Genomic DNA, 22,855 nt, shown 5'->3' with positions numbered 1-22,855 from the left:
CCCAGTGCTCAGTGTGGGGCTCGCACTCACAACCCCAAGATCAAGAGTCACATGCTCTACCAACTGAGCCAGCAGCACTTTCATAAAAAAAAAAAAATTCCTTTTTAAAATTTTTTTAGATTTTATTTATTTATTTTAGAGAGAGAGAGAATGTACGAGAAGGAGGAGTGGCAGACAGAGACAGAAGCAGTTTCCCTGCTGAACAGGGAGCCTGATACAGGACTCGATCCCAGGACCCCGGGATCATGACCTGAGCCAAAGGCAGACATTTAACCAGCTGAGCCACCCAGGGGTCCCTTCAAAATTTTTTTTAAGTAAGCTATCTGCCCCTCTTGTGAAGTTACTCATAAGCTGAGTTGGGCTGGGGGTCCAGAAGTCTGGAATTTGTCCAAATGTCCCTCCTCCTACAATTGAGAGTGTCACAACTGAGTCTTGAGTGACTGACCATGATCTCTTGGCACCAAGCCCTCTCGGCCCAGGGAAAATTAGGTTTTTTTTCTTCCAGGAACTTGGAGACTGACCAGCTGTCAGCAGTGAATGGGAAAGGGCAGGCTTTAGTGAGGCTGGGATATATGAAAGGAAAATTCCAGAGAGCATAGGACCTCAGGAGAGCCAGAGACCAGTCCAAGTGGGGGGATGGCCCCCCTTGTGGCCGAGTGCCATAGTGGAGGAAAGGTCTTTTGCAGTTAGGGCACACTGTGTTCCTGTCCCTAGGCCTTAGTCTTTCCACTTTTGCTCAAGCTGGTACTTACGAAAGCACAGGAGACCTTTCAGAAGAGGGGTACTAAAATGCCATAGGGCCTTATGACAAAGCACAGTACTGTCTGAGTCGAAAACAGGATAAAAACCACTTGTATTCTTGCCAAAAGTCTTGCCAGTTCTGTCTCTATTTGTGTACATCTACTTGAAAATTGATTGTTTAAATCTTTGAATTAAAAAAATAAGTTCCTTGAGGTATAACTTACATACGATAAAATTTTCTCCTTTAAAGTATATATAATTAAGTTTGGGCAATGTTTTTTGTTTTTTGTTTTTGTTTTTTAGTTTTTGGCAATTTTTTAAAAAGGATTTTATTTATTTATTTAGAGAGACTGAGAGAGAACACACACGCATGCACACGCTTGGGGAGAGGAGTAGAAGGAGAGGGAGAGAGAATCTCAAGCAGACGCTGCACTGAGCACAAGCCAGAATCATGTTCCCGAGATCATTATCTGAGCCAAAAGCAAGAGTCAGACCCCCAACCAACTGAGCCACACAGGTGCCCAAGTTTTGGCAAATCTATAAAGTTATTTAACCACCACTCCCAGCATTCGGAGAAGTTCCCTTATGCCCTTTCTAATCCCCATCACCACCCACCCCAAGCCCCAGCAACCTCTGACTCTTTTCTGCCAATATAGTTTGCCTTTTCTAAAATGCCATGTAAGTAGAATCATATAGTCTTTTTTAAAAAATTATTTCTACTTATTTGTATATAAAATTTTTATTATTGAAAACATTTGATGAATCATACAGTCTTTCATATTTGCCTTCAATTTTTAAACCAGATTGGCATGTGTGTATGTAGATGAAATATAGCAATGAAATAAAAAAAATGCAACTTACACAATTCCAAAGGGTGAAAATCACTATTCATCTTCTCACGTCTGATTCTTTCTCCAGAAGCAAACACATCTCATTTTTGTGTGTCCTTTAAGAAATGCAGAGACCCAGTGAGTTAAGCTGCTGCCTTTGGCTCAGGTCATGATCTCAGGGTCCTGGGATCGAGCCCCGCACCGGGCCCTCTGCTCTGCTTCCCCCTCTCCCTCTGCCTGCCTCTTACTTGTGATCTTTCTCTGTCAAATAAATAAATAAAATATATTTTTTAAAGATTTTATTTATTTATTTGACAGATAGAGATCACAAGTAGGCAGAGAGGCAGGCAGAGAGAGAGAGGAGGAAGCAGGCTCCCCGCCGATCAGAGAGCCTGATGTGGGGCTCGATTCCAGGACCCTGGGACCATGACCTGAGCCGAAGGCAGAGGCTTTAACCCACTGAGCCACCCAGGCGCCCCAATAAATAAAATATTTTTTTAAAAAGATTAAAAAAAATGCAGAGACCTAAAATGCAGTAAATATATGTAAATATCACACACACACACACACACATGCATCTTCAAGTCACACTGTCCTTTTCTTTCCTTTTTTGCTTTAATATCTATTTAGAGACTGAGTCATACTTGCACATACAGACATACACATTCCATAATTAATGGCTGGATGGTATGGATATGTTACAGTTGACTTAGCCTCGCCTTTGTTGATGAATTTAGGTTAATTTCAGTCTTTTCCTAATGCAAACAGTGAATTGAAAGTTACAGCGCTCTTAGTAAGTAAATAAAGTAATATACAGGTTAAACGGTAACTTTTCTATAGTTGTGATTATAGGATAGAACCCATTTTGTTCCTTGCTATTTTTTTCACACAACACCTCATTTCTCCTGTTGGTCCCTGCCTCTGCCTCCCTTCCTCCCCAATACCTTTTGCTCCTGGTGAATTTCTATTCGTTTTTCACAACCCTTCCATCACAACGTATGCTAGGACTAGCTCTTCTCCCTTCACCCTCTCACTATCTGCACAGGGTTTAAGCAAGGTGGGCTGTGATAATGTGACCTGTGTGGACTCGGTGATCTTCTTGTGGGCAGGGCCTCAGTCTTGTTGATCTATATTTCTAGCTCAAAAATGCCAGGGTCTGGCATAGAGTTAACATTTTAAAAATGTTGAATCGGTGATATATCAGATTTATTTCCCCTATAGTGCTAACCCGGGACGACAATACGTTTCCAGTTTTGAGATTTGTTTTGGTTTTGTTTTGATAAATAATGCTGTAGTGAATGTCATTCTCCCTCGGGACTTCTCCTTTTGGATTGATTATGCACCTGTCTTGGGTGTTTTTGTCATTTCTTCTCAATTTGCCTTACAAAATTGGGCACAGTAGTGGTTTTTTGAAGTCAGAGGCTCCTACGAATTGGAATGGTTATCAGAGTCCTTTTCGTTCCTGTTTTGTCTTAGGAGAGGTCCTATGATCCCGAATAAATTCCTTCTCAGCTCCGTGCCTCAATTTCCCCAAAAGCACGGAGGTGAGGGGAACCATTTTCTTTCTGGTGCGAAGGCAAAGCTCCGCCTTTTCAGGGCTCTGAGTCCGCCTCCTCGCTATTCCGATTGACAGGCAATCTGACCAATCAGCGCACCGCAGCTGAGCGTGTCGGCCTTTCTGGACGCATGCGCACTGTCTCCGCTGAGGCGATGGCTAGCTGTCGGCTTTTGGGCCAAGTCTCGTGTGGCTGCCGGCGGGGGCCGGGGGTCCGGCCAGGGCCCAAGGCCTCAAGCTTTGGCACCGAAGCCGGGTGATTAGGCCTCCCTCTGCTTCTTTGTGTGGGTGGGACGTTGGGGCCGGGGTAAGGTGTGTGTGGGATCTGGATTTAGGTGGGCATGGATTCTAATTCCGCTACTACTCTGTGACCCTGAACTACTCATTTGGTTTATCTGAGCTTCACGTCCCTCCTGCAAAATGGGCGCCGTTGTTTATGAATTTTCGGGAGTCTCATCCAGGCATTTTCAGGCATTTGTAGGAGGTGGCAAGATTTAAGATGTGTGAAGATAAGAATGGACACACCTCAGGAAACAGTGATCTCCCTGTTGCTTACCCCACCTTTTCCAGACATCAGCTGCGCCGAGGAGGATCCAGCAAGCGGTCGGGGCCCTTGGGGGACCAGCCATTCGCGGGGCTGCTGCAGCTAGAGAATCTCACCCGGGAAGGGCTGGTTGATGTGCTGAGGGCAGCCATAGTGGACCAGAGAGGTGAGGGCTGGGAGGGGAGCCTGCGGCTCAGAGCCTTCTGCGGGCTGACTGGGCTCCCTAACAAAATCTTTGGGGGTCATATCCGGGTTCTGCCTCCCACTAGTGGTATGACCTAGAACCAGCCACGTAATCTGCCTGAGCCTCAGCATCATGGGAATAGGAGTGTGAGGGTGCAAATAACTAGAGAGCCTTGAACATGGTAGGCACTTGGTAATAAGAATTGTCATAATAAATTATTTATGGACAAAACGTAGGCCTTGAGGTCAGATCTAAGCTCTGTAATCACCTTACTGTGTGACTTTAGGAAAATAATTTCTGTGGACCCAAGTCTCCAGTGATTTCATTTTCTCAGCTATTTACTGAGCATAGGTTCTATTCCAGACACTGTTCCAGACACAGCTATACTGTGCTGAACAAGAATAAATATGGTTCCTACGCTCAGGGAGCCAATATTTGAGTGGGAGAAATGGGTTAACCAGAAATAAATGGACAAGGTACTTACTACTGATCAGTGCAATGAATAAAACAGGGTGTTATGGGACGCCTGGGTGGCTCAGTTGGTTAAGCAGCTGCCTTCGGCTCAGGTCATGATCCCAGCGTCCTGGGATCGAGTCCCACATCGGGCTCCTTGCTCTGCAGGGAGCCTGCTTCTCCCTCTGCCTCTGCCTGCCATTCTGTCTGCCTGTGCTCGCTCTCTCTCTCTCTCTCATAAATAAATAAAATCTTAAAAAAAAAAAAAAAAAAAAAAAAAACAGGGTGTTATAACCGTGTGGCTAACATTAGATGGAGATTCAGGTCTCTCTGTGGTAGTGACATTTGAGCCAAGATGATGTGAAAGAGCCAGAGAGGTGAAAATCAGGTACTGAGGAAACAGCAAGTACAAAAGCCTAAAGTGGCAACAAGCTTAGCATATGCCAAGGACTGAAAGAATTTCTGTTTAGGGTGTGGTTGATAACTCATGTCTGAGAGTTGTAGTGGGGGCACAAAAGAAGTTGAATTGAGAAAGTACTTTATAAACTCTAATTGCTGCTTTTGTGTCACTGATGCTCACATACTGTATGTTCTAGGACCTCTTGTGATGCTGAATAAGCCACCAGGTCTACCAGTGACAGGTATGGTCAGGGGGAGGGGAGGTAGTAGAATAGGGTTTGATGGCTCTGAGGGATTGGATAATGAAAAGAAGGAGATGGTGGCATGAGGCCAAAGGCCTATGAGAGCAACTTGTACTTTTCCTTCTTTTTTTTTCCCCCAGGAAAACCAGGGGAGCTGACATTGTTCTCGGTGCTGCCAGAGCTGAGCCAGTCCCTGGGGCTTAGGGATCGGGAGCTCCAGGTTGTCCAGGCATCTGGGAAGTAAGTGATGGGCGGTGATGGGAGGATAGCAGGACAGGCCTCCATCTTGGATGAGGGAGCAGTTGCTTAGGAATAGGCTGAGACATGTTCCATAGGCTGGTTTGGGATCACAGAGGAAGGATGCAAGGAAAAGGAGGGAGCAGACAGATCTGGGTTCAAATCCGTGTGCACAAACTGTGATCTTAGGCAAAGCATGAAACCTCACTGAGCCTCAGTTCCCTTAATCATAAAGTAGAGCAGTGCTTTGTGTGCAGTCACTTCTCCAATCCCATAATCATGGCAGGCATTGCTGGTTGATCCACAATATTCTTTATTCTAACTGCCATCAATTAGAGCTGGTACTTGAGATGAAATATGCTTTTGGGGAATTTAATTATTTACAAGCCAATATATACAAAATTCCTACTACGGTGCCCAGCACATTGTAGGCATTCAGTAGTGGATGGTAATTGTTACGACATTTGGCTGTGAGCTCCTTGGGGACCAGCGGAGAATGAAAAACTCATTAAATTATGTAGTCTTATTATCAAACATGAGGAAGTCAGGGTTATAGTTCTGGTGTGACCTCTTGGCCTTAAGCAGGCCTATGTTCCTTCCAAGGGGTCTCCCTTTTTTGTGGGTGAGGCCAGGGGACTTTAACTTCTGTGATTTATCCTCTTTCTCCAGAGAGACCTCTGGGCTTGTACTCCTCTCCAGCTGTCCTCAGACGGCAAGCCGCCTGCAGAAGTTCTTCATCCACTCACGGAGAGCCCAGAGACCCACAGCCACCTACTGGTGAGAGGGGATGGGAGGCTCCCCGGGGCAATAGGGAGGTCCTGCAAGCCGTCCTGTGACCTCTTCCTGCCTCTTTCTCAGTGCTGTCACTGATGGGATCCCAGCTACTTCTGAGGGGGATATCCAGGCAGCTCTGAAACTGGAACACATTGATGGCGTTGATCTAGTAAGTCAGGTCTGGGAGGGAACAGGAGGGGACTCTCCAAATATATTATCCCTAAAGAGGAGTCAAGGGTATAGACTTGGGGTGGCTGGCTCTCTTGTACCCTAAAACAGGCAAGTGACCACTGCTTATACTCTGGCTCCATCTTTTGGGAGCAGAGAGGGTCTGGGTGAGCTGCCAGATATGTGTGAAGCTTGTTCATTCTTGGGGGCTGACACCACAGGTAATTCCAGTGAAGTCCCCATCCCGGAAAGACTTCCAAGAAGGTGTCAAGAGGACCTTCAGCCACTTCCGTGTGGTGGCCATGGGCTCTGGCTGTGCCCTGGTCCAGCTGCAGCCACTGACAGGTGGGTCTGGAACCTTGCCAGCCTTCACAACTGTATTTGGCTGGAGGGCGGGGAGGGGGAGTGGGAAGAAGGTGGTGATGGTGTTAATGGCAGCTTGGGGAGCATATGATGGTCTCTAAGAGGGAAATAGTCAGATGCAGCTGGAGGAGACAGCGCTTCTGCTGCCAGTCTGATGGTCATTCCTTTGTAGCCCATCTACTTTTTGTTCTCTTAGTTTTTGGTCTCAGAATCTTCTCTTTGTCTTTGGTGTTCTGTGGTTTCACTGTGCTTAATCTAGGTGTGTGGGCTCAGTTTTATTTATCTTGCTTGGAATTCAGTTTGCTTTCTCAATCTGAAAATGAATATATGTCATCAATCCCAGAAAGTTCTTTCTCTTCAAATGTTGCACCTCTTGCATTTTCTCTGTTCTCTTCCTTCTGAATGCCTAAGAGAGGTGTCTGACCTTCTCATTCTACTTACTAGGTCTCTTTTCTTTCATATTTTTCATTTCTTCATCCCTACTGCATTCTGGGTAATTTCTTTAGATCTATTTTCCAGGTGAATAATTTTCTTTTCAGTTGGATCTGCCAATTCAGCCCATCCACTGACTGTATTTTTCTTTCACTTCTAGGAGTCCTATTTGGTTGTTTTACAAATAAAAATGGCCTTGAAAAATATAGGGCATCTTTTTTTCTCATATTATTTGTTCAAGTTAAACATACTGATATTTTTATATTTCTATTCTATATATATTTCTGCATTTTCATTGTCTGAAGTTCTGGAGGGCCTAATCCTATGGTATTTCATGCTGACTCTCACACTTGGTAGATTGTTTCATTGCTCTGTGATTCAGGACTGTGGATTCACATTCAGCTGGGCCTTTATCTGTGGAAATCTTTTGTTGCTTCACTGTAGGTAGGGCCCTCGGGAGTGGTTCTGCCGTTGGTTCTGCCAAATGCCCCAGAGCTATCACTGTTTCAAGTTCTCTTTGAATATTAATGTCTTGGTTGGAAGTTCAGAGATCATGCTGGTATTGAGTCCCAAACCTGTGTGAGAGTGGGCTCATGGTTGTGAATTCACAGGGGAAAACTTCACTCCCTTCCTTCATACCTAAGGTGATGACCTGTCTTCATCGGTGGCTAGCTTTTTCTCCTGGTTCACCCCTTTACGGAAGATGTAGCTCCTCCAGGATTTCATTTGGGTACCAAGGCCTCAGCCCTGGCCCCTAGGTAGCTACTTAAACCCAAGACCCCTGGATACCAAGATTTGCAGCATCCCTGGAATAGATGAAATGTTGGCACTTGTGTACTGTAGATTTGTTTTCCACTGGCTTTGGTCTTGGGGACCTTATTTCCTCTGCCCAGCTCTATATTTAAAAGGATGGTTCTTATATTTTTCTGGTATTTCTAGGTGGTTTAGAGCAAGAAAGTTTTTAGATTATCCAGTCCACCATATTGCTAGACATGGAAGCAGAGTAGTAGCTCCTGGGTTTGAATCCCAGCTAATGGTAGTGGGCAAGTCACTTCTTTTTGAGCTTCAGTTTTCCTGTGTGAAGATGGGAATGATGATAGGACCCCCTTATCAGGCTGTCATGAGGATTAAATAAATTTACATATGTGAAGCACTTTGTACCATGCCTAACACATAGCTCCCCATTTCTTTGTCAGGTTTCCCCAAAACCTGTTCAAATTGGGGTAAGCTAAAAACAGGGAAGGTATTGGCTCCCATAACTTAAAGTTTAGGCATGGCTAGATCTAGAGGCTCAGAGGATGTCCTCGGGACGTTCTTTCTCCATTTCTTTTTGCTTCCTGCATATTGGCTTCTCCCTCCCACAGGCTCTCCTCTGGGCACGGTAGAGATGGCCAGCGGCTCTGGCAGCTCCAGGCCCGCATCCCACCAGTTTAGTACCCTAGCAGGAAAAGGCATTCCTTGTTTCCAGTAGCTTCAGCAGTAAATTCAGGGTTGTATCTCTTCATGAGTGAATCCTACAGGCTGGGTAGATTGATGATTATGACTGTGCTGACCTGCTCTTGCACCCTGCTCTGCAGTTGGGCGGTAGCATTGGCCTCACTGAAACCACGTGATCTATAAATGGGAGTAGAGTGGTGGTGTTTCCCCAGAGAGGAGGAGGGATGATGATCCTGGGTGGGACAGAAAGAGCAGCTGCCCACCATCTGTCCTCTGTCTCCCGTATCCCAGTGTTCCCCAGTCAGCTCCAGGTACACATGGTACTACAGCTCTGCCCTGTGCTTGGGGATCACACATACTCTGCCCGTGTGGGCACTGTCCTGGGCCAGCGCTTTCTACTGCCAGCTGAGAGCACCAAACCCCAAAGACAGGTACCCACACCCACCTACCTACTGTTTCGGGGGGGTGGGCTGTGGGGTGAGGGTGGGCAGCACCTTCAGACATTAGCTATGAAGTCTGGGACTGAGTGGCAGCCCTCTTGGCTTCCAGAGCTATCTATAGCCCTGTGTGCCTTGAGCAAGTAACATCCCCTCTCTTAGGCCTCGTTCTGCCCATCTGTTCAATAAGGGACTTGAACCGGCTGATTTCTCAAGGCCCTTTTGAGTCCCTTGTTCTTTAGGTCCCTGGTGTAAGGACTAAACAATTGTGTGTGGGTTACGGTTATTCTATGTGCTCTAACAGAGTTACCCCAAAGTCCCAGAGTTTAACACAACAGTTTCCCTCCCATTAAATCTAATGAATGGGGGTGGGGTAAGGGTGGACTTTACTCCAAGGTCACGCAGGGACCCAGGCATTGCCATGCAGCCAGCATATGAAGGGAGACAGTACAGTGCAGGTCCGTGTGGGTTTTCATGAGTCAGGTCTGGCAGTGGCTTATACTTGCACTCCTGTTCCATTGGCTAAAACTATCACGTGGCATACAGTTAATAAAACTGCAAGAGGGACTCGAAAATGTTTAGCTGTGTGCCAGGTGGGAACTGATTTGGTGAACCCTAGCCAGTCTCTGCCATAGTGTGATGGTATATGTGAGTGTCTGTTTGTGTAGAGAAGATATGAATAAGAAACTATGGACAGGGAGGGAGCAGGGGAGGGAAGACCTGCCTTACTTCCATTTTTGGTTAGAGCTGGTTGGAACTCAACCTGGCGGAATGCTGACATGCCTCTCCCACCTCAGGTCCTGGATGAAGCCCTCCTCAGACGCCTCTGCCTGACCCCGGCCCAGGCTGCCCAACTGCCCTTGCATCTCCACCTGCACTGTCTCCATCTTCCAGGCATGAGGCCCAGGGAGGCCCCCATGAAGCTTCTGGCACCCCTACCCCCTTATTTCTCCAGGACCCTACAGTGCCTGGGGCTCCGCCAACAATAGTCTTCCTTCTGTTCCTTCTGTTTCCACTGGCAAACAGTGGGGATGGAGGTGAGGGGAGAGGAGGATGAACCTACGATCAGGCCTGAGGAGAATGAGGTCAGTGCTCAACATGCACTAAGGCCATGCTTTAAGATCCTGGGCTCTGCATTCGGACAAACCTAAGATCAGAGCCTGGCTAGGCCACTTGCTGTATGGTGTTAGGCAGATGACTTCACCTCTCTGCTGAGTTAATAAAAGTACCTACCTCATAATATGGTTTTGAAGATTTGCTGAGAAAGTAAACGTTTATCATGGAGCATACTTTCTGCTGAGTTCAGTATGCGATTTTATTTGGCTGTTTCTGTCCCAGTTCTAGCTGAGAGGAAATATCTAACTTTTTTGTCATTTAATTGTGCTAAAATATACATAACAAAATTTACCATCTTAACCATTTTTTTAAACATTTTTTAAAGATTATTTATTTATTTATTTGACAGACAGATCACAAGTAGGCAGAGAGGCAGGCAGAGAGAGAGGGGGAAGCAGGCTCCCTGCTGAGCAGAGAGCCTGATGTGAGACTCAATCCCAGGATCCTGGGATCATGATCTGAGCCGAAGGCAGAGGCTTAACCCACTGAGCCACCCAGGTGCCCCAACCATCTCAACCATTTTTAAGTGAGCAGTTCAGTGGCATTAAGTATGTTCACATTGTAGTGCAACTGTCCCATCCCATCAGCCTGCAGAACTGAAACTCTGACCCACTAAACACTGACACCCCATCCCATCCTCCCACCTCCCAGTAGCCCCATTCTCCTCTGTGTCTATGAATCTGATTACTCCAGGGACTTCATATAAGTCAAGATCTTAGACCTTTTACTTGAGAAAATTGTTAAATATATCAAACATACGAAGAGTACATAAATAGCTCTGTGATTTAAAGAATAATTACAAGGCGACTCCCATATAAGCACCACTTGGCATGAAATAGAAACATACCTCTCCTTCCCTGTTAGGGTAGCAGTTCTCAACCCTGGCCCCACATTAGAACCCCCTCAGTGAAACTTTTAAAAAGCCCCTTCCTACCCTGGGATTCTGCACCCTAAAGATACCAATTTAATCAGTCTGGGCTGGAGATCCTGGCATCAATCTTTTTTGAAGCTCCCGAAGGGGTTCTACTGTTCAGTCTAGGTTGGAAACTCCTCCCCTGACATGGGAGCTTTCCTTGTTTGTCTTAAGTTTTTCCACCAAATATGCATCTTTGTTGTGTGCTGTGGGTTTGAATTCCAGTGCAAGACTCTCCCAGTTGATCCATTCTACTGTTAACACCATCATTCAGCTCTTAGCACAACACTGGTGTGAAGCTGCTTGTGTGCATTTCCTGGTTCAGTTACGTCAGAGATGCTGGCAGAGTATATGTATCTTCACTTGACTAGAGTATTAGTTTCCTAGGACTGCTGTAACAAAATTACCACAACCTGAGTGGCTTAAGATAACAGAAACTGATTTTCTCAGAGATCTGTCTGGAGGCCAGAAGTCTGAGATGAAGGTGTCAACAGGGCTGTGCTCTCTGAAGTCTCTAGGGATGAATCCTTGCCTCTTCCAGCTCCTGGCGGCTGCAAGCCTTGACTTATGGCCACATCACATCAGTCTGCCCTCATCTTCACATGGTCTTCTCATGTTTGCGTCTTCTAAGGACACTTGTCATTGCATTTAGGGCTCACCTGGATAATCCAGAGTACTCTCATCTCAAGATCCTTAACTTAATCACATCTATGAAGACCATTTTTCCAAAGGAACTTATTCACAGGTTCCAGGCAGATATATCTTTTGGGGGAAGGGAGGCTAACTAACATTCAACTCACTACAACTAAGAAATACCAAAGTTTTTCAGATGGGTGTGGCTGGTCGGATATTTCCTTTCCAGGAGACCATGGGCCCTTGCTGAGGGAGGGACAGACCAACTCGCTCTGGAGAAGGGCTGGTGTTTAGGCGAGGTCCATCCTTCCCCCATCTCATGGTGTAAATCTGACACCTGTTAGATGTCACTCTGCTGCTAGGCCAAGTTCTCCCCTGGACTTGGGCCTTGGGGATCTCCCAGTGGTGAGCAGTCTGGCAATACATCCTAGCCTTCTCACTGCCACATGATCTTGGGCAAGCCATGTCTCCTCGTTCAGACTCCATTTTTTCATCTACAAAGTGAGGCTTATCCCGCAATCCAAGATCAGAGATGCCAGAGAGACACTGCATAGGAAACCCCATGCCTGTCGCTATGGGTGGAATTCTGGCCCTTTGCTTTGTGGAAGGGTGTTTGACAGCCTCTAGCTCTCACTCTGGATGTTGGGGCACAGGGCCCCAGCCTACTGTCTCTTCACCATCCAACAGAAATGGAGCCAAGCCCAGAAAACTTCACTTGCTCCTTTTTATTTGACGCTGCATCCAGGACAGTGGCAGTGAGGACCAAAGCAAGGGCTTCTCTGGCCTCACATCCCCCATGCCCCCTAGCTCCTGGTATGCTTTGATAAAGGGCAGGGGTCCTGGAAGGCTCAGTGTCTTCATGAGGCATGCCTCAGCCTTGGGTTTGTCACAGAGTCTGGTCTTGAACTTGCCTTTGGCTTTGATCTTCCTGTGGGTGCTAGGAAGATTTCCAACTTCAAAAGGTAGAGGCCACAAGGCACTTCCAGGATGGGGACCACGAAGGCGCTGGGAAGCAACAGCCTCGGTGTGAAAGGGGGGAAGAGGTGGAAGAGTTGATCAAGAAATCTGTTCAGGAAGGGGGTTCTGAGGAAAAAAAGCCCTTCCCTTCTGGCTCCAGCCAGCCTAAGACCTGCCCTTGCCTATGCCCTCCAGCCCTGACTCTAGCGCCCTGTATTCAGCACTGCCCACGAGGGTGCAAGTCACAGCTCAAGGCCCACCTTTCTTGGTTTCAGGACGCTGGATGCCAACTTGAGCTCAGTGTTAGGTGGGAAGGAAATCAAAACCTTGGCAGTAGGTAGAGTCATCAAGGCCTTGCCTGTGGTCGACAGGGCCTTAGAGCCCACCAGCTTGCTGTGTTGCAGTCTGAGGACCCGCCCCTGGGATCGGAGCACATGGGGAGAAGGCAGCCGGGCCTTGGTGTGGGTGCCGGGGAAGTGGGAAGGGGCTGTGGGAGCAAAAGGAGCCATGAGGGCCTGGGGAAGGTCCAAGGCCCGACAAGCTGCCCCTCAAGGAGAGCATGAAGGGTGGGGAAGTGGGGGAAGAGGAAGGCTTGGGGTTTGAGATGACAGATGGAGCCCTCCCAGTTTCTCCTCCAGAGGCCGTGGGAAGAACACAGGATTTGGAGTCCAACAGACCTGGGTCTGCATCCCAGCTCTGCCCCTTCTGAGATGTGCAACCTCGGGCAACTTCCTTAAACTTCCTGATACCTCGGCTGGAAAATGGGGATAATAGCACCTACCTTGCTAGGTTGTGAGGACTAAAGGAGCTGGTTAGGTAGCAGCACAGTGCAAACTGTTAAATGCTGTACAGTTACTAGCCCCTTTCCCCCAGAGGCAACTCTGCATAGAGGCAAAGGCAGAATACTGCAGCAGGCAAACCTTGGGCTCTGGAGAGAGATGGACCTGGGGTTGAGTCCTGGCATTTGAAATAAGTCCAGCTGCCTTGCAGGGTGGCTACTTTGGGAGAGAACAATACTCATTTGGTCGTGCATTTAAAAAAAAAAACTTTGGAAGTGGTGGCTTTTCCTTGCTACTAGTGTCTTCTTGGTGGGGCAATGGTGGGGTTGCAAATCCAGGTGGTTAGGAGGGGGGGGAGTGAAGAGCAGGAAGAAATTGCCTTGGAACCCCAGGGTGTTTTGTGGGAATGATCTTACCCAGGGCTTGGGGGTTCTTCGGACTCAATGGCAATCTGCTCAAGGGGTGGGGTTGCCTGTCCCCACTAGCAAAGGTCATGGTGAAAATGCAGCCCATCCTGGTGCTGGGGGGCTCCCACTTCCGGAGGTTGGGGTAGACCAGGGCTGTGGCACTTTTCGCCTTGCCTTTCTTCCCCTTTCCGGGGGCCGAGGTGGTGGCAGTGAAGGTTGGCTTCTCAGTGTGCCCCAGGCTCCTGGCCCCAGCAACTTTCCTAGGAGCTGACCTGTGGGTAAGGGTCCCTGAGTCCTTGCCTTCCCCAGAGCCTCTCTGGGTCAGCAGGTGAGGGAGTGCTGGGCGGACCCCCATTCGCCGGTGACACATTGCCAGGGGCTTCTTGATGGTGGAGCCCTCTACTAGGAGCCGGATACCCACATACTGGGGTACCTCCACGGCAGGCTGTGGAAAAGAAGAGGAGATGAGGCCTGTTCAGACAGTGATGCTGGAATCCTAGGTCCAGAAGGAATCAGGACAGAGATGGATGGAATTAATCTCTGGGCTAAGAAACAGGAAGCCCACCTCTGTCCTCTAAGGAGTCTGGCTCCAGAGGCCTGAATCAATACCTAGAAAGTCACAGAGTCCCTGGGATTAGTAACCCAGTGGAGTCAGAGAGCCTTAGCCATGCTACCACCAGTACCCGCTACCCTTTACCCTCCCCTAAGTTCTCCCAGCCCCTGCTGAAATGTGTGTGGCTCTGCTCCATAAGCCACTGCTGACAGACAGCTTCCTGAGTTGAGCTAGAGTCTCTGCAGACGGAATTTGAGTTATGTCACCCAGATAGATAAGAGGCTTGGAGCCTGTCTGGAGCCCGGCATGAACCCATTATGGGGAAGCAGAAATTAAGAGCTTTAATGAAGGCATTCTACTAAGAGACTGAAGTAGCAAATTTGCAGAAGGAGGCAGAGAAAAAGGTCCAAGAGAGGAGCTCCTGTACAATTTTCAGTTCCTATTAAGCCAGCTGTACATCCTGTAGCTAGGCTTCAGGAAAGCCCCCTGTGTCTTGCTAACGACCCCCCTTTTAACCTTGAGCTACTCTGAGGTATTTTCTGTGTCAGTAGAGGAACCTGATTAGAATCTAAACACCAGAATCACTTGGATCTTGTTAAAAATAACCAAGCCCACAAAACCCAACTGATCAAAGAGGCAAGAATCAAAACTGGGTATCAAAACAAGTTGGTGAAAAGGATGACAGGAAAATGTGTCATGTGCACACAGCCTTGGCATCACTTTACAGAGTAAGTGATCATTGCCAGAGGGAGGAGCCAAGTGACAATGGAGAGATCTGGTAGCTACTGCCCTAACCCCGTAGTCAGACTTAGCATCACTAATCAGGAGACAGTCCAACAGTGTGTGCCTTGTGGCACACATATAAGGCACTCAGCATCACCTCTCAAGTGTTCTTGCCAAAAATGTTTAACCTGAACCTCACCAAGCTGTTTGGCCTAACTTCTAGTTTACAGGACATTGAGATAACAGAAGAACAAGCTAAACAGCACCACGAAGAAACAATCAGATAAATCCAGAATGTGGGACAGTTCTACAAAACAACCAGCCTGGTCCCTTCAAAAGTTCCAAACAAACTATGGGGGAAGAAAAAGCAGTGCCGCTGCTCTAGATTAAAAGAAATTAAAGAGCACCCAAAGGAATAAAACCTGTGACAAATGGAATCAAGGAAGTGAAAGACCTGTACATTGGAAACTAAGATACCAGTGAAAAAAACTGAAGACACAAATAAATGGAAAGATATTCTGTGCTCATGGATTGGAAGAATTAATGTTATTAAAATGTCCACATGACCCAAAGCAATCTACAGATTCAATGCAATCTCTATCAAAATTCCAATGGCATTTTTCACAAAAATAGAAAAAATAATCCTAAATCCTGTATGGAACCACAAAAGACCCTGCACAGTCCAAACAATCTTTTTTTTTTTTTTAAGATTTTTAAGTCATCTTTACACCCAACATGGGGCTCAAAATCATGACCCTGAGATTAAGAGTCACATACTCCACCAACTGAGCCAGCCAGGAGCCCCCAAAAACAATTTTGAGAAAGGAGAACAAAGCTAGAAGCATCACACTTACTGACTTCAAACTGCATTACAAAGCTGTAGCAATCAAACAGTGTGGTACTGGCATAAAAGCAGACACCTAGATCAAATGAGCAGAACATAGAACTGCCCAGAAATAAAGTCACACATACAAGGTGAATTAATTTATTACAAAGGAGATACAAGAAGTATCTCCTTCAGTCTCTTCAATAAATGGTACTGGGAAAACTAGAAGCCACATGCAAAAGAACGAACCCAGACCACAATTTATAACACACATAAAAACCAACTCAAAATAGATTAAAGTGAATTTAAGACCTGAAACCATAAAACCCTTAGAAGAAAACACTGGCAGTACTAAGCTCCTTGCCATCAATCTTGGCAATGATTTTTTTGGATTTGATACCAAAAGTAAAAGCAACAAAAGCAAAAATAAAAACACGGGACTACATCTAACTAAAAAGCTTCTGCAGAACAAAGGAAACCATCAACAAAGTGAAAAGGCAACTCACCAAATGGGAGAAAGTATTTGCAAATCATATATCTGATAAGGGGCTAATATCTAAAATATATAAAGAACTCCTACAAGTCAATGGCAAAAACACAAGTAATCTGATTTAAAAATGGGCAGAGGATCTGAACAGACATTTTTCCAAAGATGACAGATGGCCAACAGGCACATGAAAAGGTGCTCAATGTCACACTAATCTTGGGGGAACTCCAAGTCAAAACCATATGGGATATCACCTCACACGTGTAAAATGGCTATTTTCAAAAAGGTAAGAAACAAGTGTTGGTAAGGATGTGAAGAAAAGGGAACCCTTGTGAACTGTTAGTAAGAACTGGTGCAGCCACTGTGGAAAATAGCATGGAGCTTCCTCAAAAAATTAAAAATAGAATTATCATATGATCCAGCAATTCCACTTCTGAGTATTTATCTGAAGGAAAAAAAAGTATTCCTATCTTGTGTATCTGTACCCCATGTGCATGGCAGCATTATTAACAACAGCCAAGACAAGGAAGCAACATAAGCGTCCATCAATGGATGAATGAATAAAGAAAATGTGACTATCTGTTTAGCTAGCTAGCTAACTAGCTATCATGGAATATTATTTAGACATAAGAAAGAAGGAAATCTTGCCATTTGTGATAAAATGGTTGGGCTTTGAGAGTATCACACTAAGTGAAATAAGTCAGAAAGACAAATATTTCATGATGTAAATTATATGTGAAATCTAAAATAAAAATAAAAACAAAAAAAACCCCTAGAACTCTTAACTCATAGAGAGCCGATTAGCAGTTGCCAGAGGCAGTGGTGAAATGGATGAAGGGGGTCAAAAGGTACAAACATCCAGTTATAAAATAAGCAAATCATGGAGGCGCCTGGGTGGCTCAGTCAGTTATGTGGCCAATTCTTGATTTCAGCTCAGGTCATGAACCCAGGGTTATGAGATCGAGACCCTTCTCAGGCTATGGAACCTGCTTAAGATTCTATCTCTCCCTCTCCCTCTAGCCCTCCCCACCCTGCTCTCTCCCCCTCTCTTAAAAAAGAAAAAAAAAGTAAATCATGGATGTCATGTACAGCATGGTAACTACAGTTGATACTGTATTGCATATTTGAAAGTTGCTAAGAAAGTAGATCTTAAAAGTTTTCATCAGAAGAAAATAAAATTATAACTATGTGTGGTAATGGATGTTAACTAGACTTATCATGGTGATCATTTCACAACATATTTAAATATCAAATATAGGGGCACCTGGATGGCTCAGTGGGTTAATGCCTCTGCCTTCGGCTCAGGTCATGATCTCAGGGTCCTGGGATGGAGCCCCGTGTCGGGCTCTCTGCTCAGCAGGGAGCCTGCTTCCTCCTCTCTCTCTGCCTGCCTCTCTGCCTACTTGTGATTTCTGTCTGTCAAATAAATAAATAAAAATAAATATCAAATATATACATATACAGATATTATATACTTTAAGTAAATATAATACTTACAAGTCAATTATGTCTCAATAAGAGAGATCTAAGATTGATCTAAGTCCCTCAAAGCAGCTACAGATCTTTTAAGCATCCCAAGATATACCCATAGGTCTTATGTTTAAATCTTCAAGACATTTTAAGCTAACAGAGAGGGTTATAGGCACTCTCTGTTAACAGCAGGGCTTCATAATTATGAGGACTATTGTCCTACAGCAGGGTCACAGAGAGAAGAGTTCTAAGGTTTGTGAATATGGCTATCACGTAATAGAACAGATTATAAATTGATACATAAGAAACCCACGATGTTTTTTAAAAAATATCCACTTGGGCTAAAAGGGACAGATACAATATGAAATGAAAGAGGCTTCTGTACCCCCAAATTTCTATGAGCATGTAACAGACTAAGAACTATTGTGGATGTTCATGGAAAAGGAAGGATGATTCAGGGCTGAACTGAGATCCCAATGGATGGAACCAAGAGCCACAGAGAACTCCTGGGAAGTAACAGTGGCTTCTAATCACTAAACTGGAAATATGTGCGAGGCTAGATTTCAGAGTTGCTATGGCCCTATGACTCCTGTGTACCTCCTATCCTGCCTCTCCTTTTTTAGTGGGGTTATCTATAAAGTTAAAAAAGTAAGACAAATTAAGACAAAAACAACCAATGTCAAGTGTGTATCTTGATTACATGTTTGTTTAAAAAACAAAAACAGGGGTGCCTGGGGGGTGGTCTGTCTGTTGAGTGTCTGACTCTTGATTTGGGCTTGGGTTGTGGTCTTGGAGTCATGGGATTGAGCTCTGCATCAGCTCCATACTCAGTGCAGGGTCTGCTTGAGAATCTCTTTCTCCCTCTGCTCTTCCCCCTGCTCATGTTCTCTCTAAAATAATTAAATAAAATCTTAAAAGGATAATAAAAAACAAAAACAAATAAGCAATAAAAGATTTTTGGGACAACTAGGACATCTGAAAAATGCAGATGTGTAGTCCCTAAACCAAACATTTCAGATCAATCTCTGGGGGCATGGCTTCCTGACACCTGTATCTTTGGAAAGCTTGCCAGGCGATTCTGGCCTGTGAACCAGCATTTGGGAACGACTGTGCTAGAACATTCCCTTCCCCTTGGTTTTGTCTTACTTTCCTGCCCTTATATTTCTTCACTTATTTTTTTTATAGATTTATTTGACAGAGAAGAGAGAGAAAGAGCAAGTGTGTACAGAAGCAGACAAAGCAGCAGGCAGGGAGAGAGGGAGAAGCAGGCTCCCTGCTGATCGGAGAGCCCTGTGTGGGGCTTGATCCCAGGATCCTGAGATCCTGACCTGAGCTGAACACAGGTCCTTAACTGAGTGAGCCACCCAGGAGTGCCAAGATTTTTGCTTTTTAAGATTTTATTTATTTATTTGTCAGAGAGAGAGCAAGAGCACGCATAAGCAGGGGGAGCAGCAGGCAGAAGGAGAAGCAGGCTCCCCACTGAGCAGGGAGCCCGATGTGGAACTCTACCCCAGGACCCTGGGATCATGACCTGAGCCGAAAGCAGATGCTTAAAAACCGAGCCACTTCACTTATGTTTTTTGAAAACAAAGTGCCAGTATTAATTTATGATCCGTAATGGTGACAAGACCAGGACACTTGGGTCATGTGATCAGCACGTTCTCTACCTGTGGCCAAACTTTGGTAGAACCTGAATCCCGGTCAGAATGATACCTAGGATTACGATTCTTTTTTTTTTTTTTTCTAAAGATTTTATTTATTTATTTGACAGACAGATCACAAGTAGGCAGAGAGGCAGGCAGAGAGAGAGAGGAGGAAGCAGACTCCTGCTGAGCAGAGCCTGATGCGGGGCTCGATCCCAGGACCCTGGAATCATGACCTGAGCCGAAGGCAGAGGCTTTAACCCACTGAGCCACCCAGGCGCCCCACGATTCTTAATTTAACTGTCAAGAGACTACTTGCAGAGTTCAGAAACTCTTGAAATTGGTTTTCTGACTTTTAAAAATCTTATTCCATTCCAATAAGTAGACTCAAATCTCTTTCTGGAACAAGGGGAGTAAAATTATTACAAAGGAGTAAAATAATAATAATATTAACAGCAGCAGCAGCAGCAGCTTCCACTGACTCTTACCCCATGTCCAGACCTTATATGTGATGCCATTGTGAAACACCGAACAATTTTATTAGGTAGTAACAGTAGCTAAAATCTGTGCACTGACTATGTTCTAGCATTGTTCTAAAGGGCTTTACTTATGTCAACTCATTTAATTATCACAACCTTATGAAGTAGGGACTATTCGCAGTCTTACTTTACAGATGAGGAGACTGAGTGCCACAGGGGTCAGGAAACTGCCCGAAGCCAAACAGCTCATAGTTACTGAGTAGGAATTTGAACCCAGGGAGGTTTTGCTTTTAACACTTTGCTATATGCCTCTCCAGAAATATGATTCACGTGTATATTTTTGTTTTGTTAGTGTTACAATTAATTTTCTTAAATACCAGCGTAGTTAACATACCGTGTTACATCAGTTTCAGGTATTTGTTATAGCAATATAGCGATTCAGCGCTTCCATGCATCACTCCATGCTCACCACAACACATGCCCTCCTTAATCCCCATCACCTGTTTCACCCATCCACCACCTGCCTCCCCTCCCTAACCAACAGTTTGTTCTCCATAGTTAAGCATTGGTTTTGGGTTTATTTTTTTTCCTTCCCTTTGTTTTGTTTCTTAAATTCCACATGTGAGTGAAATCATATGGTATTTGCCTTTCTCTTACAGGCTTATTTTACTTAGCATTATACTCTCTAGCTCCATCCATGTTGTTGTAAATGGCAAGATTTCAGCTTTATGGCTGAATAATGTTTCACTGTATATACCACACTTTCTTTAACTATTGATGAATACTTAGGCTATGTCCATAATTTGGCCATTGTAAATAATGCTGCAGTGAACAGCGGGTGCATATTTATCCCTTCAAATTAGTGTTTTGTATTCTTTGGGTAAATACCCAGTTGTGCAATGACTGGATCGTAGGGATGATCCACACATATTAACTCATCTTCATCCTCCCAAACCCTATGAGAAAGATGGTAATGGCATCTCCATTTTACAGATGAGGAAACGGAGTCTCAAGGGTACAAGTGGTGGTACTGAGACAGCGTAGCAAGACCAGAACTTGAACCAGTTCTGTCCAACTGCAATGCCCTGTGTTTCACTCTAGGGACGCCTGGAAAGGGGGGCAGACTCCCCAGGTCTTGTCTGGGCTCTACCTCACCTGCTTGTAGATGAGCTCAAAGGCTCCTGTGTCACAGTTGCGGTCTAGCCGCCGGTCGATGACCACGCGCAGGGTATCGGCTTGCACACCTGCACACAGCCGGGCGGTGACAGCAGTGGAGGGGGCCATGGTAGGGCTGGCATTGATCTCGATCAGCCAGGGCTGGAAGTCCTCACCAAACACAAAGTCAGCACCGTAGAGCTCGAAGCTGGCCTTCCGACACTGCACGGTGTCCTGGGAGGTCTGCAGGGCATGGATCACAGCAGCCTTCATGCCGGGCACAATGACGTTGGACCAAGCATCTGGGGCCCCCATCTCCTTCAGGTGGTCCTGGAACTTCTGGCTCGACCACATGTTGTCCGAGGGCAGGAGTGGGTGCCGATGGCATGAATTCTCCAGGTGCTTCTGAATGGAGTTGTTGCACAGGTGCACTGAGCTGGGGCAGAGAGCAGAAAGCTGGGGTCTGGCTCCCTGAGCCTCTCCCACCCAAATGTGGGGAGGGCAGGCAGACCCTGGAACTACCCCTGGGCCACCCCAGACCATTTACCTTGAGATGGGACTCTGTGAGGAAGGGCAAGAAGGACAAAGGCCTGGGCCCTGCTATATTCTTGCAGGGCCAGAACCAGTCTCATCCCTCTGAGGGCACTCCCTATGGGGCCACAGAACTATGTGCTTTAGTCTCAGTTAGCCCTCCCAGCGCCTGGAAGGTATGAAGGTGGGTAGGGGTGTGGGCCCTGTAGTCAACAAGACTGCTCAACACAAAAAAAACAAAAACAAAAACAAAAAAACAGACTGCTCAAGGCCTACCTTCACCACTGACTAGTTGTGAGATCTTTTCACCCAAGTGCTCCTTCACATCTATAAAATGGGGGTCGTACTAGAACCCACTTCACCGGGATTTCATGAATGAGTGAGACAAAATGAATGAAGTGCTTAGCACCTGTCACATATGAAGAATTCAGTAACCGATAGCTATGAGTTTCATAATACTGCCTCCATTCTTCAGATGTGAAAAGTGAAGCCTCAATAGGTTTCACGTGACCAAAGTCACCCAGCTTAGCAGCTACAGCAATGGAATTTGAACCCAGGACTCAACAAGGCTTTTTTCTCATCCCCCGAGTTAACACTGCAACTTGCCTCTCTCTTTTTGCATGTCTTCTGAACCCTCTTACCCTGCTCTATGTTCCTTTTTTTTAAATAACACGTACCATCTTTAAACCCATTAGATAATTTTACTTATTACGTTCATCGCTTATCTATGAGAAACAGCATTAAAATGATGCCTTATAAGCATAAGGTATTTAACTTCACTCATTATAAAAGAGGTAAAATTAAAATAAGATAACCATTTTTGGTTTAGAATGGTAAAAATAATCAACATTGTTGGGCAGGATGAGGGCCCAGCTTATGTGCAGGAATTGTGAACTCTTGAGAACTGGGCTCTTATTTTGGTCATTGCTGTATCCCAAGTGCTTAGAACACCCTTGGTAGATAGCTATTGGATGGATGGAGGACCTGACTGCCTGCAGTCTGTGTTTGGAGCCCAGCGTGGCATGGGGGATCCACCTGTTCCTTGCCAGCTCCCCAGCTAGACCAGGAGCTCAGAGAAGGTAAGAGAGAGGCTCACTTGTCAAGGTTCTTCAAAGAGAAGGGCTGTGTGGAGAAGCGGATGTAGCTGTCACGATAGAACCACACGGTAAGTGGGTTCCAGTCGGTCACCAGGAACCACTGTCTCAGGTCAAATTTGGTGCCAAAGATGAGCAGAGGCCGTTCAATATACTTTTGTACCACCCACTTGCCGTCCTTCATCATCATGGGATTGCCATCTACCAGCTTCAGCATCTCCTCCAGGTGGTCCATACACATGATGCCTACGTGGGGAAACAGGGTGGTCAGAGATCAGGTCAGGCTTGGGTGA

The 22,855-nt window shown here is 45.8% G+C and overlaps 2 protein-coding genes across 5 annotated transcripts in view; one reads left to right on the top strand and one right to left on the bottom strand.

Annotated features, from left to right (window-relative positions):
• The first annotated feature begins 3,242 nt into the window (after positions 1 to 3,242).
• On the top strand, positions 3,243 to 15,429 carry RPUSD3 (RNA pseudouridine synthase D3). 4 transcript variants are annotated; one of them, XM_032841469.1, is made up of 9 exons: positions 3,243 to 3,382; positions 3,697 to 3,836; positions 4,904 to 4,948; positions 5,089 to 5,188; positions 5,855 to 5,962; positions 6,044 to 6,128; positions 6,349 to 6,472; positions 8,651 to 8,790; positions 9,594 to 10,085. In XM_032841469.1, exons 1-9 carry the CDS (start codon positions 3,258 to 3,260, stop codon positions 9,783 to 9,785), a joined length of 1,059 nt encoding a protein of 352 aa, XP_032697360.1. In that variant the 5' UTR covers positions 3,243 to 3,257; the 3' UTR covers positions 9,786 to 10,085. The 4 variants fall into 4 exon arrangements, with proteins under 4 accessions (XP_032697360.1, XP_032697361.1, XP_032697362.1 ...); XM_032841470.1 differs by lacking the exons at positions 8,651 to 8,790; positions 9,594 to 10,085 and adding an exon at positions 15,101 to 15,429 and having other exon boundaries at positions 3,282 to 3,382; XM_032841471.1 differs by lacking the exon at positions 8,651 to 8,790 and having other exon boundaries at positions 3,282 to 3,382; positions 9,594 to 9,710.
• The window catches only part of TTLL3 (tubulin tyrosine ligase like 3), a 26,915-nt gene continuing 14,453 nt past the window's right edge, over positions 10,394 to 22,855 (bottom strand). Inside the window, 7 exon segments of the mRNA XM_032841476.1 lie at positions 10,394 to 12,223; positions 12,226 to 12,349; positions 12,352 to 12,463; positions 12,662 to 12,902; positions 13,902 to 14,046; positions 20,938 to 21,373; positions 22,565 to 22,808. Of these exon segments, the coding sequence (XP_032697367.1) occupies positions 12,132 to 12,223; positions 12,226 to 12,349; positions 12,352 to 12,463; positions 12,662 to 12,902; positions 13,902 to 14,046; positions 20,938 to 21,373; positions 22,565 to 22,808 (1,394 nt within the window). The 3' untranslated portion in view covers positions 10,394 to 12,131.

This window comes from Lontra canadensis, unplaced genomic scaffold (assembly GCF_010015895.1).
Source record: "Lontra canadensis isolate GAN:19392208 unplaced genomic scaffold, GSC_riverotter_1.0 scaffold124, whole genome shotgun sequence".
In the NCBI taxonomy this organism is placed as follows: Eukaryota; Metazoa; Chordata; class Mammalia; order Carnivora; family Mustelidae; genus Lontra; species Lontra canadensis.
This window is presented reverse-complemented; position numbering and strand designations above follow the sequence as displayed.